The following is a 14,502-nucleotide window of genomic DNA, read 5'->3' as shown; positions in this document are numbered from 1 at the left end:
AGGGAGCCAACATGAAAAGACGGGTACCACAGGATTGGTGCTACTTATAAAGCACATTAAACAGTGTCGTGCTATCAAATATTCACTGTTATGTGACAAAAAAGGTTCACAAAATGACCACATTATACAGAGATGGGTGACCAAACGTTCTCTTCATTCAGTGGTTCATGTTTGTTTGGCAATGATACCACACTCTAAAGGAACTACATTTTTTGGTGGAATACTTGTTTATGTTGATTATAATTAACAATAACATTATTTACTGGAAAATTGTGTATTTTATCATATTGTATGTTAGCCGCTGTTTTATAAAAGCAATAACCCATACAGTGATATTACATAATACAGTGATTTTATCATGGGGAAGGAGGTTTTATTCCACTCAGTGCCATGCCACAACACTAACAACACCCTTCACCGTGAGAAAATCATGGGAACACAGAGCCTCAAGTGGCTTACTGCTTTAATAAACATCAGTAATCAGTCAATAACTGCAAGACATGGTGTTTTATGATATAAATAGCAAAGGGCCTTTAAATCGATAGCCACTTATAACAGTATCATAAAGCAAGTTAAGAGTTGGATTTTTACCCCATTTTTCTCCCCAATTTAGTCGTTTCCAATTCCACGTGCTACTTAGGACTCCCCCAATCACACGATGCTATCAACGTTAGGAGGGTGAAGGCTGCACAGGCTTCCTCTGAGACCTGTGAAACCAGCCACCTTCTTTTCGAACTGCCGCTCACGCGACGTCATGGGACAGCCGAACGCACTCAGAGGAAAGCACCAACCGCCAGATCTGTTACATCAGCTAACAGAACAGACGCCTGCACTGACCAGCATCACGCTGAGTGATGGGGGGAGAAGTGGGGCTTCCTACCCACCCAGAGAGAGCGAGGTCAACTGTGCTCTCTCGGACTCCTGGCTACAGACGGCTGTAGCATCACCAGGGATCAAACGCGTGATCTTCTGATGACAGGGTCAACGGTCAGACGGTTGCGCCACTCGGGAGCACGCTACAGCTATCGTTATATTATTTTTGAATAGAACTGGTTAACTGAAGTAGAAATATGTCGAACTGAGTTATGATCCAAAACTTATGTGCTATAAAGGAGACAAATGTCACTTTCATTTAAGAACCTTTATGCCAATATTATTAACTTCATAAAACATCATTACCTCGCAACTACTGCCATAAGCTGCTTATTGTGAGCTGTGTAAAGCTGTGATTTAGTGCTTATGCATGTTGTATAAAGTCCCTGTGCAGATCCCTTCAAATAAAGTGTTACTGAAATGTATTTAACAATTACAGTGGTGCTGAAAGGTGTATCTTTTAAAATGGTCTATATTTCTGCATAAATTTCACCTAAAACTTTATCTCCAAAATGTTCTCTTGAGTTTCAGCTCACTGACAGATGTTAGAATTTGCTGGTATAATTCAGAGTTAATTGTTCGATCGGTGATGACGAGCCATCCTGGCCCAGATGCAGCAAAACAGGCCCAAACCATGATACTACCACCACCATGTTTCACAGATAGGATATGGTGTTTATGCTGGAATGCAGTGTTTTCTTTTCTCCAAACGCAATGCTCCTATTTAAACCAAATAGATCTATCTGTCTGCAAAACATTGTTCCAATAGCCCCCTGGCTTGGCCATGAGATCTTTAGCAAACTGCAGATGGGCATCAATGTTCTTTTTGGAGAGCAGCAGCTTCTCCTTGCAACCCTGACAAACCATTGTTCTCCTGATGGTGGACTGATGAACATTAACATGTTGCTTAGAAGTTGCTTAGAACCCTGGGTTCCTATGTGACCTTGTGGACTATTACACATCTTGCTCTTTGCGAGAACTTTGTTGGTAGACCACTCCTGGGGAGCATAACAGTGGTCTTAAAATTTGTATACAAACTTTCAAGCATTACTGTAAATTAATTACATAATAGTCATTGTATTTAAACAGTCTGCAAAAGTTTGATAAAATTACGTTTTCTTCAAGTGAAAACTTAAATATGGCATTTTTAAGTATTACATATTAAATATAAATATTTATATTTATCACTTGTCAGCACACAAGCTCTACTTATTTGCTGTCTTTAACATATTTGAAAAAATAAACATAACTTTTCAAAAACATTTGTTTTCCAGTTCAATTTACACCTAGAACTTCAACAAGATGGAATTTGCGCCCAAACTTTTGCACACAACTGTATAGCAAATGACAACAGTAGCTTATAAGTACTACAGCAGCTGCAGCAGGTTGAGGTCAGAGGCCAGGTGATTAAACTCTGCTAGTGTTATGACTGTGTGAGTGCACCGACTCTCTGACCGGTATAACCGCAGCGTTACGGTCAGTGAGGGCTTTAGCTTTAGCTCTCCTACACAGCACTAACAGGGATGTGGACCAGTTTCCTCTCAGAACTGATCATCTACAATCACTTCTTCTCTATCTCGCCCCCTTTTACTCTCTCTCTCTGTCTCTCTCTCTCTCTCCTCTCTCTCTCTCTCTCCTCTCTCTCTCTCTCTCTGTCTCTCTCTCTCTCCTCTCTCTCTCTCTCTGTCTCTCTCTCTCTCTCTCTCTCTCTCTCCTCTCTCTCTCTCTCTCTCTCTGTCTCTCTCTCTCTCTCCTCTCTCTCTCTCTCTCTCTCTCCTCTCTCTCTCTCTCTGTCTCTCTCTCTCTCCTCTCTCTCTCTCTCTCTGTCTCTCTCTCTCTCTCTCCTCTCTCTCTCTCTCTCTCTCTCTCTCTGTCTCTGTCTCTCTCTCTCTGTCTCTCTCTCTCTCTCTCTCTGTGTCTCTCTCTCTCTGTCTCTCTCTCTCTCTCCTCTCTCTCTCTCTCTGTCTCTCTCTCTCTCTCTCTCACAGGAGATAAATAAATGAGTCTCCATGACTGGGGGCTGGACTCCCACTGTGCCTTTCATACAGGGAAGGTCAGCTGCAGGTGAGAGACAGTAACAGCCACAGACTCCTCATTTCACTGTAGAGCACCTCCACATCCACATCCACCACCACTCAACACATGCTCTCTCCTTTATCACCAATCCTCTCTCTCTCTACTGCTCTCTGTCCTTCTCTCTTTCTCTGTCCTTCCCTCCCTCTCTCTCTCTCTGTCCTTCCCTCTCTCTCTCTGTCCTTCCCTCTCTCTCTCACTCTCTGTACTTCCCTCTCTCTCTGTCCTTCCCTCTCGCTCTCACTCTCTGTACTTCCCTCTCTCACTCTCTGTCCTTCCCTCTCTCTCACTCTGTCTCTCTCTCAGATCTCTTTCTCTGTCCCTCCCTCCCTCTCTCTCATTCTGTCATTCCCTTTTTCTCTGTCTCCCTCTTTCTCTCTGTCCTTCCCTCTCTCTCTCTCTCTCTCTCTCTCTCTCTCAGATCTCTCTCTGTCTCTCTCAGATCTCTCTTTCTCTCTCTCTGTACTTCCCTCTCTCTCTCTCTCTCTCTGTACTTCCCTCTCTCTCACTCTCTGTACTTCCCTCTCTCTCACTCTGTCCTTCCCTCTCTCTCACTCTCTGTCCTTCCCTCTCTCTCACTCTCTGTCCTTCCCTCTCTCTCACTCTGTCCTTCCCTCTCTCTCACTCTCTGTCCTTCCCTCTCTCTCACTCTCTGTCCTTCCCTCTCTCTCTCTCTCTCTGTCCTTCCCTCTCTCTCACTCTCTGTCCTTCCCTCTCTCTCACTCTCTGTCCTTCCCTCTCTCTCTCTCTCTCTGTACTTCCCTCTCTCTCACTCTCTGTACTTCCCTCTCTCTCACTCTGTCATTCCCTCTCTCTCACTCTCTGTCCTTCCCTATCTCTCACTCTCTGTCCTTCCCTCTCTCTCTCTCTCTCTGTCCTTCCCTATCTCTCACTCTCTGTCCTTCCCTCTCTCTCTCTCTCTCTGTACTTCCCTCTCTCTCACTCTGTCCTTCCCTCTCTCTCACTCTGTCCTTCCCTCTCTCTCACTCTGTCCTTCCCTCTCTCTCACTCTCTGTCCTTCCCTCTCTCTCACTCTCTGTCCTTCCCTCTCTCTCACTCTCTGTACTTCCCTCTCTCTCTAGCTCTCTCTGTCCTTCTCTCTTTTCTCTCTGTCCTCCACCCCCCCCTCTCCTTCTCTATGTTTTTAATGATCTAAATATGAACTTTGTATACACTAGCGATGCACCAAAATGAACATTTCTGGCCAAAAACAGAACCGTATGAAATTAAACACTTCACTGAAGGCCAAATACCAAATAGTGATCACAGTTTTTTGACAGGGTTTCATTCATTTTGCCACTTTTTTCACCACTGCATAAGTAAAATAGGCTAATGTATAAATGTACCTATATATATATATGCACATATTATATATGCCTCCAGGAAAAGTACAAATATAAATTAGTATTAGGCCTAAAACTGACTGCTGAAAGAATGTACCACACATCTTTGCATACCAGTAGCAAAAAAGTGCATTACAAAGTGCAAAAAAAGTGGATGAACCCACAAGAAATGCACAGTCATCCTAAAATGAAAAGTAGCTTCTCTGCTTTCTCACATAAATGTCTATTCGTCTTCTCTCAAGCACATGAGATAAACAGTCTCTCGCTGACAAGTACCCAGGCCAGGAATCGAGGAAGGATTTCAATCATAAACTAAACTTAAAGTGCTGTGACTCTTTCCAGATGTAGCCCCTTTTGACCATTCAGCAGAACAATGTCTGCAAACTACCATTCTTGGGTCATCCTGACTCTTTAAAATGCCCCACACAGCCCACATGTCTGCAGCATCTACAGAGCGCCTCGCTCCACGCTGGCTGCGATTTTATCGCGTTCTTGTAAAATTGGGGTTTGTGCTTCTTTAAGCAGGATGTGGGCATAAAAGCTGTGAAACTTCAACGCTGACAACTGGTTCTATCCATGGAGCTAAGGAGTAAAAGTTCCCCTCTGGATCCCGTCTAGAAAAAGCCTCATTGTTCGGTATGAATTATTTGGTTTCTTCACTGTGGGTTTTTTTTTTTCCAGCCGAATAATTTTGGTTGTCGAATATTCGGTGCATCCCTAGTATAGATAGATATATATATATATATATATATATATATATATATAAATGACTCTGAAATGATTCTACACAATTTCAAACACTGAAAATAATTAGAAACAAGCTGTAACAAATAAAGACATGTTAGATGTCTGGGCACATCTACTTACTTTTACTAGAACTTTATTCTGAACTATAACTATATTATAGATTTTTGATCATATTTTAATATATATTATAGGTTATTCTGAACTAGAACTGTATTATATTTATAACTACATATTAATGTATTATTACCGCTTCATTTTGGATAGTAACTTTATCAAAACTTCATTGTGGATAATAATTTTATTGACATCGGTCATCATTCCTGATGTTCTACAGCTTTCTCAGTCATGTTATTATGTTCACCGCTCTGGACACAGCTAATTAATTTCAGACATTTTTGCAGCGACTCTGAAAGGTTCAGGTGTTTATCGGTTTGCTGAAGTGACAATACAGAGTCTCACCTGAAAGGACTGAAGGAATGAGTTGAAGTAAATGAAGACGATCTGAGAGATGTCGTCCTCCCCCGGGTTCACAAAGAACAGCATGTATGTGATGCCCAGCAGAGGCAGCAGCACTAAGGTGGCCTTCACAGCTTTTCTACACAGAGGGAGAGAGAGAGAGAGAGAGAGAGAGAGGGAGAGAGATAGACAGAGAGAAAGAGAGAGGGAGAGAGAGAAGAGAGAGAGAGAGACAGAGAGAAAGAGAGAGGGAGAGAGAGAAGAGAGAAGAGAGAGAGAGACAGAGAAAGGGAGAGAGAGCGAGCGAGAGAGAAGGAGAGAGAGGGAGAGGGAGAGAGAGAGAGATAGACAGAGAGAAAGAGAGAGGGAGAGAGAGAAGAGAGAGAGATAGAGAGAAAGAGAGAGGGAGAGAGAGACAGAGAGAAAGAGAGAGGGAGAGAGAGAAGAGAAAGAGACAGAGAGAAAGAGAGAGGGAGAGAGAAGAGAAAGAGAGAGACAGAGAGAAAGAGAGAGGGAGAGAGAGAAGAGAGAGACAGAGAGAAAGAGAGAGGGAGAGAGAGAAGAGAGAGAGAGACAGAGAGAAAGAGAGCGGGAGAGAGAGAAGAGAGAGACAGAGAGAAAGAGAAAGTGAGAGAGAGAAGAGAGAGAGAGACAGAGAGAAAGAGAAAGTGAGAGAGAGAAGAGAGAGAGAGAGACAGAGAGAGAGAGAAGAGAGAGACAGAGAGAAAAAGAGAGGGAGAGAGACAGAGAGAGGGAGAGAGAGAAGAGAGAGAGAGACAGAGAGAGAGAGAAGAGAGAGACAGAGAGACAGAGAGAGGGAGAGAGAGAAGAGAGAGAGAGACAGAGAGAGAGAGAAGAGAGAGACAGAGAGAAAGAGAGAAGAGAGAGAGAGACAGAGAGAGAGAGAAGAGAGAGACAGAGAGACAGAGAGAGGGAGAGAGAGAAGAGAGAGAGAGACAGAGAGAGAGAGAGAAGAGAGAGACAGAGAGAAAGAGAGAGGGAGAGAGAGAAGAGAGAGAGAGACAGAGAGAGAGAGAGAAGAGAGAGACAGAGAGAGAGAGAAGAATATAATTAAGATGTTCTGGAGTTAAATAGTAAATACCCATTACCAAAAAGCCCATTTACATTTATTTTTTAAAAATACAAAAGAAAATATTTAAGCAATAGAAGTTGAGAGGGAGTTATTGTGAAATAGTGATAACACTCTCCTCAAGTGTTCTACGGCTTATATAACAGTTTAATAAATATAGTAAGAAATTAATAAACTGGCCGTGAACGCGGCGTTTAATATGTTGTAATGTTCAGTTCCTTCCTCCTAATTATAGCTCCTTAACGAGCAGCTTGTTGCTACGTCAGAGTAACGAGCTCCGCCCACTCGCTGCACAGCCGTCAGTTCGTTCTCCAGCTCCACACAAACCGACTGACTGTTTAGAAATTTAGTGTCGTCTAATCTTCAGACTGACCAAATCGGCTGTTGGTCAAATGTGATCTTTAAAGTGTCCATTTTGTTTCGTTCAGATGGCTCGAGCATCTCCTACAGCTGTCAAAGTCGCTGCTTAGCAACAGCGCCTCAGCGGGGTGATACAGAGTTTGTGATATTATGGTGAAACAACAGCACAGTTAGAATGCGTCTCAATCAATCAGCTCGTGTGGCCAGAACTACCTGCTGTATAATATTGAGTATCTGCAGCATTTTATTAACAGCTTTTTAAAATAAGAGATATTGCTGTACTGTTAAAAGAGTCACACACTTTCAACTTAAAAGGAAATACCCCTAAATATGTTTTATTTTACAGCGGTGCTGATAGGAACCAGGGGTTGCCATGACTACAACACAAATATAGACATTTTATTTACTGGGCAGTCGTGGGCTGGAGGTTAGGGAACCAGCCCTGTGCCTGGAAGGTTACCGGTCCAATCCCCTTGGCTGACAGTCCATGACTGAAGTGCCCTTGAGCAAGACACCTATCCCCCAATTGCTCCCCGGGCACTGTGGATAGGGCTGCCCACTGCTATGGGCAAGTGTGCTCACTGCCCCCTAGTGTGCATGTATATGAGTGTTTAACTGCACAGATGGGTTAAATGCAGAGGTCTAATTTCACAGTGTGCATATGGAATATGGAACAGTGAGTTTATATGGAATGTCAATGATGGGAAAACAGTGAAAATCCGAGGACTATTTTGCCTCACGGCACCCTGCATATTATGTATCCCTCCACCATGAATCGTAAAACTATCCTAATACAATGTCTGTCATCAGGCAGTGAATTCCTAACCATTTCATGCAGTAACTTTCTGTGAGGAGCTTTTAAGAGGGGGACGTCTGGCTCCTATCACCACCACTGTGAACAGCTCTGACTCGGTAAGTTTCTGTAGAACAGAGCGTTTCACTCCAAAACGCCCTGAACGACTCAATTACGAAGAAATGTGGAAAAACCTTTGGAAATCTCCTTAAAGAACATCAGACTGCACATCATGTACGGTGAAAACGTCTGCAAATGTTGCAAATGCTGGCTTTCTGCTCCGTCGCTCACCCCCAAGATGAATGACGACGCTGACAGGTTCCCTGATGAAACTCCAGCAGCCCAGCCTGTGACATTAGCTCAGATTAAGTTCGCCCTCACTCACTGATGGATGAAGCTGCGCGTGGTAAAGCGAAGCAGAAAATCAACCTGTTTAGGAAGATTGAGAGGCGTATCCTCTCAAAGAGAGTGGAAACTCCGTCAGCGTCTGAGTCACCTCTCTGAATCACTGACACTGACAGGGCTGTCCTGCTCCTCCAGCGTGAGCAACATACAAACCTACAGCTCTGCTATATTGGCCCATATTTTTTCTGACTTCTGGTAAGCTGGAACAGACAAAGTACTGTAATGCCTCGTTTAAAAAATACTGTCAAAAACTACAAATGCAAGTATTATAACTGACATTTTACACTGTATTACACTGAATCCAATTAGACATGGTTGAATCTGCTCTCTGTTTAATCAAACGTGTGGCTGGAAAATGGTTTTTAAGTAAGGACAATAAAAAAGGAGCATATTGTGAGGCAATTTATCTTGATAATGATGAATAACGTCCTCTTGCCCATGTGAAGGGCTTCATCATGACTCATGACGGGCTTAACAATTAGCTAAAATCAGTGAAATCAGGTCTGTAAGAGCAGCGGCCTGTCTAACTCTCAGATGTCTAGAGCTATTATAATTACTATCTAGAGATACTATTAATATCCGCAAGGCCGTCAGCACTGTGACCGACCTTTCCTACCCCTCTCATATACTCTTAACACTGCTGCCATCTGCTATCTGATCCACCACCACCAGACTCTGCAACAGCTTCCTACCCAAAGCAGTCGAATTATTGAATGCACTGATGCTCCCCAACATCCACCTGGACTAATCTAGACTGTCTCCAGCAGCCACTGTAGACTGACCACTCACCCCTTTGTCATCACTGCACATCTGCATGCTAAATTGAACTATTTGACTGCTATGAGTCCTCAGTCTTTACATTTTACAGCAATAATGATTGCACTAGTTCCCTCACTTCACACATCCTGCTTTGATGCCAATACATGTGTATATAAGCTCAGCGGACAAAAAGTAGTCTGCTGTGTCTGACCTGCCTTATAGGGTGTAATACCTCCATGAGCATGGATAAAAGCTGTGAATCGATTTGACCTAGACTGGACAAGTTTCTGGATGTAGGCGACATCAATGTTCGGCCACTCCTGCATCAAAGAATTGCTCAATTTGCCCAGAGTTTGCGGAGCCTTCCCTGGCGTCTTACTCGCTGTTCCAGGTCGTACCATAGATTTTCAAAAGGATTCAAATCCAGGGATTTTGCAGGCCAAATCCGGATATGTGAACCCTCCTGAATGTTCATCATGCCAATCAGTCACATTTGCAGTCCTGTGAAGATGATGAGCAAGAGGCAATACCTGGTTGTCCAGCAACTCAATGTCAGCACTGTAGTTCAGATTTACTGTCACCTCAACCAAAGTACCCATTTCTGTATAATTAAAACACCCAAGAGCATCACACAGCTTCCGCTTGAATCACATCTTGCATTCAAGACCCTATTTAAGGCTTCTTGAAGGCCTACGATGAACATGACACTGAGCATCATTCACATACAGGCAGAAACGAGATTTATCTGACCAGATTACGTTTCCAGTCATGAACAGTCCATTTTTTGTGTCTCCAGACTTTGGAGCAGAAGTGAGCAAAGGCCTCTTGCGGGCCACTCTGCTCCATATATTCATGGTAGTGTTCTTTCAGAATTTGGTTGTGAAGAACCTGCGGTGTACTGTCTAAGCAATTCTTGCCTGATTTTTATTCACAAGCCGTGAAACACGTCAGCAGGCCCCCGTCTGTCAGTTTGGCCTCAATTCTGACGACAATTTCCTGTACACTGGGATTTCTGTAGTCCATCTGTTTCTCTGCATACTTTGTTAGCCTCCTTTTACCCTGTTCTTCTGTGGTCAAGAGCCCCATGAACCCTCACAGAGCAGGTACTATTTGGATGGTGGATCATTCTCAGCACTTCAGTAACACTGACATAGTGGTGGTGTGTTACTGTGTGTGGTGCAGGTCTGAGTGGATCAGACACAGCAGCGCTGCTGGAGTTTTTAAACGTGTCAGTGTCACTGCTGGACTGCTGGATAGCAGATGAGCTATGATCTCTGCCTTTACATCTACAAATTTGACTGACAAGGTAGGAGTGTCTAAAAGAATGGACACAGTGTTTAAAAACTCCAGCAGCACTGCTGTGTCTGATCCACTGAAGAACAGGGTAAAAGGGGGCTATCAAAGTATCAGAGAAACAGATGGACTACAGTCTGTAACTGTAGAACTACAAAGTGCAGCTATACAGTAAGTGGAGCTGATAAAGTGGACAACGAGCATAAAAACAAGGAGGTGCTCATAATGTTAGGCCATAAAACCAAAGGCCCAAGAACTGAGCTCTGGGGAACACCATGGAAGAGATGCCATTAATGACAAATTGCTGTCTGTTTATTTATTTTGACTGGAAATTAAATAAATGAAGGGTCTCTGACTTTTGCACATACTGTAAAATGACAGTGTTCTTTTTTCATTACCAGTAGTAACTGTGACTTCTAAAGACAGTTCCCCAAATCGGTCTTCACTAAAATAATTATGTTCTAAATTATGTTATTAATTATGAAACTGATCAGAACTCTCACCTTGGAAAGTTTGATGAAAACGCAAGACCTGAGACAGCCCCAGCTTAAAACCGTGTAGTAGAGACAGAGAGTACAGGGTCATGATTCAGATAAACTCTTTAAGCTTAATTTTTTTTTTTTCTTTTAAATTGATCCTTTCTCCCCAGTGACTCTGGATCACTTCCAATCTCTTCAGCATTTGGCCTTTCAGTGATGCAAATACTATGTGACATTAAAGTAGCCTGCTGCAGGCGGAGAGAGCAGCGTTCAGCTTACGGAGCGAAACCAAGCCCAACAGCACTTTGGTGCATTTTTAAAAGAGAAAAAAATCCAGGCGGAACCTCTTTCGGGTTCTAATGTAGGGCAGCGGTTCAAAGACTGCACACAGAGCTCACACAGCTAATTCGATTTTTCAGCTGCTTTAAGGACTTAATGTGTTTGAGCAGGAAGAGCAATAAACTGCAGGAGATGGGTCTCCAGGACTGGGATTGAGATCTTCTCCATTTTCTGATGCCAAGTAGGACTTTTTCACAGAGTTTCGGTATAAACGAAAGATTTCTACATCTTCATCTCCAAAATATGGGAAGCTTTTTTTTTTCTCAAATGACATCATTTCATATTTCTTAAAGCAAAAGGAATGCTTTAGTCCAGAATATGTTGGAAGGGTAGAAATATTAGATTCCTTCTTCAGAGGCTTCTATGATCTCCTTTAGTTGTTCAATTGGGTTGCGATCTGGGGCAAATGAAGACCACAGCATGTCATTTAATACACTTGCATATTCAGACATTCAACCATTCAGTGACCCCTCATGACCGACCGGCTGTGTGCCCTTCTTATTTCATATGACATCATTTCATACTTCTTAAAGCAGAGGGAATGCTTTATTCAGAGAAGTCAAGAATATATTGGAAGGGCAGAGATATTAGAACATTCTGGACCTGGAGGTTGCTTTGATCTACCTTCCTGGATGTGGGACACTTTATTAATGCACTGTGACCACAGCTTATACAAGAAACTTGCAGATAATGCCACAAAGAACCAGCAGAAACCCTTCAGGATGGAAAGATGGTAGGAATTCCCAGAATTCCATCAAGAACTCACCTGAGTTTCTGTTCACTACTGGGCTTCATTTGAAGGGGAATCTTAGAAGATGCCAGATTCTCCAGTTTAAAAAGCCCCCTAGTAAACCTGCCATGCCCTTTCAGCCTATCAGTCAACTGCTCACTTATGTGTACTTTAAACTAGATTTTTTATATGAATCGGGAGGACTAGTTTTTAATTTCCCATCTCTCAGTCATGCCGTAACAAACCTCTCAGTTACTGAGATGTTCAGCTATCTATCATAACTACAATGAACTGTGGATTAATCAGCCCTTCAAAAAGTCCTGCCATTTGTTGGTGGTTTAAGCACATTTAGCATCAAATGTAATCCTGTCCCTGTGTGACTGGAATCCTGTGGCCTGAGCTCATTTAACAGGGATCGGAATCCTGTGGCCTGAGCTAATTTAATAATGATCAGAATCCTGTGGCCTGAGCTCATTAAACAGGGATCAGAATCCTGTGGCCTGAGCTAATTTAATAATGATCAGAATCCTGTGGCCTGAGCTCATTAAACAGGGATCGGAATCCTGTGGTCTGAGCTCATTTAAAAGGGATCGGAATTTGTCTCTTTATCTCTAAATGATCTCTTAACGGCAATCAGAACCCTTGCTTGAGCTCTTTTAGCACTGATGGATATTCTGTGGTTTGAGCACATTTAACAGTGACTGGAATCCCATTTCTCAAGCGTATTTAAACGGCGATCAGAATCCCATTTCTCAAGTACGGTCAATAGTGATCAAAATCCTGTTTCTCAGCACATTTAAAGTGATCGGAATCCTAATTCTCAAGCACATTTAACAGTGAGAAAAATCCTGTTTCTCCAACACATTTAACAGTGATAGGAATCTTAGGGTTCAAACATATTTAACAGAGATTTGAATCCCGTTTCTTAAGTATATTCAATAGCGATTGGAATCCTGTTTCACAAGCACTTTTAACAGCAACTGGGATCCTCTTTCTCAAGTGCATTTCAACAGTGATCGGAATCCTGATTCTCAAGCACATTTAACAGCGATTGGGATCTTCGGGTTCAAATATATTTAACAGAGATTAGAATCCCGTTTCCCAAGCACATCGAACAGCAATCAGCATCCCGTTTCCCAAGCACATCGAACAGCAATCAGAATCCCGTTTCCCAAGCACATCGAACAGCAATCAGAATCCCGTTTCCCAAGCACATCGAACAGCAATCAGAATCTGGTTTCTCAAGCCGATCGAACAACAATCAGCATCCCGTTTCCCAAGCACATCGAACAGCAAACAGAATCCTGTTTCCCAAGCACATCGAACAGCAATCAGAATCTGGTTTCCCAAGCACATCGAACAGCAATCAGAATCTGGTTTCCCAAGCACATCGAACAGCAATCAGAATCTGGTTTCCCAAGCACATCGAACAGCAATCAGAATCTGGTTTCTCAAGCACATTGAACAGCTATTGGAATCTCATTTGTCAGGCACTTTTAACATTGAACAGAATCTTGGGGTTCTTGAGACCAAACATGATTGGAATCTTGTGGTTCAAGCACATTTAAGAGTGATCGGAATCCTGTGGTTCATGTTCACTGCATTTAACAGTGATACAAATCTCCCATTTGAAATGGCCACATAGCAAACGCCATGAATCTGTGTATATAGCCTGTATGCTCTGTGCTTTTCTATCACTATATAAAAGAAGCTCAACTCTGCCTTTATTGCTGGTTGAACTGCGACAACAATGACATGATTATTAAAGCAGAAGAGTAGATTAAATCGTAATGACACCGGCTTTTTATTTAGGCAAAAAAGGATTAAAGCTAAAGCTCATTGCTCAGATAGCTTTGAGGAAGGAATACAATAGCACACCAAGAAAAAATAACTCATACCATACAAACTATTTGCTGATTCACAGATGGTCTCAGTGCCAGATAATGTGCTAACCTGCGCAAACCCCTGGCAACGGAGAACCAATGATTCATTCACACTAATAAGCAGGAATTATTTTTCTCAGGAGGTTTACCAGACACTCTTTTAAAACTCCATGTGAGCTCAGTGGCTTCTTCAGAGCTCGGGCTCCACTCAGGGGGGTCTGTAATCAATCTGCTCCACTGAAAACAAACTATCCCTCTGCTGAAGAGCTGCTCCCAGCCTCCTGATACAGACGTGTGGCTCCTTGTACCCTGTGGGGAATCAGTGCTGCACTCCGAAGCCACGGGAATGTTTTCTTTACCCAAGACAGGTTTACGTAACTCTATTAGCAGACATTTTCAGCATACTCCACGAGCTCTGCATCCTCAATTCAAATAACTGTATATACTGTAAGAAAACAGTCTAAAAAAATCTCTAAAACTTTCCAAGCTTTCCAAGACAGCATGTCCAGGCTTGTTCATGTTTTGGCCTCATTATCACAGCCAAACCCCAACCACAACATCAAGTAGGCATTTTCTTTTAGCTCCAAACTGTCAAGAGGGAAGAGAGGTAAAGGGTCAGCTGTCAACTGACAAGCTAAAGTGACAACAGAAACACATAGTCTCAAATACCAAAGGGACTGAGGTGAATTTAAGGACATGAATCATTTGTTTCTAAAACTTGACCGAAATCAAAGTATAATCAGAACATCAACAACAAAGAAATGGGAATGTAGGGATAGGGATAGGGAATGTAATCGGATTCAGGCGTTTACACGGATATTGTTCTTCTATTTAATGGATTATTTACAGGATTACCCATTCAATCAGATGGAAACTGTT

The 14,502-nt window shown here is 42.7% G+C and overlaps 1 protein-coding gene across 4 annotated transcripts in view; it reads right to left on the bottom strand.

Annotated features, from left to right (window-relative positions):
* Positions 1-14,502, bottom strand: part of LOC108439991 (corticotropin-releasing factor receptor 2) — a 279,618-nt gene that overhangs the window by 14,526 nt on the left and 250,590 nt on the right. For 3 of the 4 annotated variants that reach the window (XM_037534292.1, XM_037534287.1, XM_037534283.1), the window contains one exon: positions 5,496-5,631. In XM_037534292.1, the coding sequence (XP_037390189.1) occupies positions 5,496-5,631 (136 nt within the window). Of the gene's footprint in view, positions 1-5,495; positions 5,632-14,502 lie in introns of those variants that run through there. The other variant, XR_005129621.1, reaches the window with a different exon arrangement.

The sequence above is a fragment of the Pygocentrus nattereri genome, chromosome 2, assembly GCF_015220715.1.
Source record: "Pygocentrus nattereri isolate fPygNat1 chromosome 2, fPygNat1.pri, whole genome shotgun sequence".
NCBI lineage: Eukaryota > Metazoa > Chordata > Actinopteri > Characiformes > Serrasalmidae > Pygocentrus > Pygocentrus nattereri.
The sequence above is the reverse complement of the archived record's forward strand: the minus strand, read 5'-3'. Positions and strand labels throughout refer to the sequence as shown.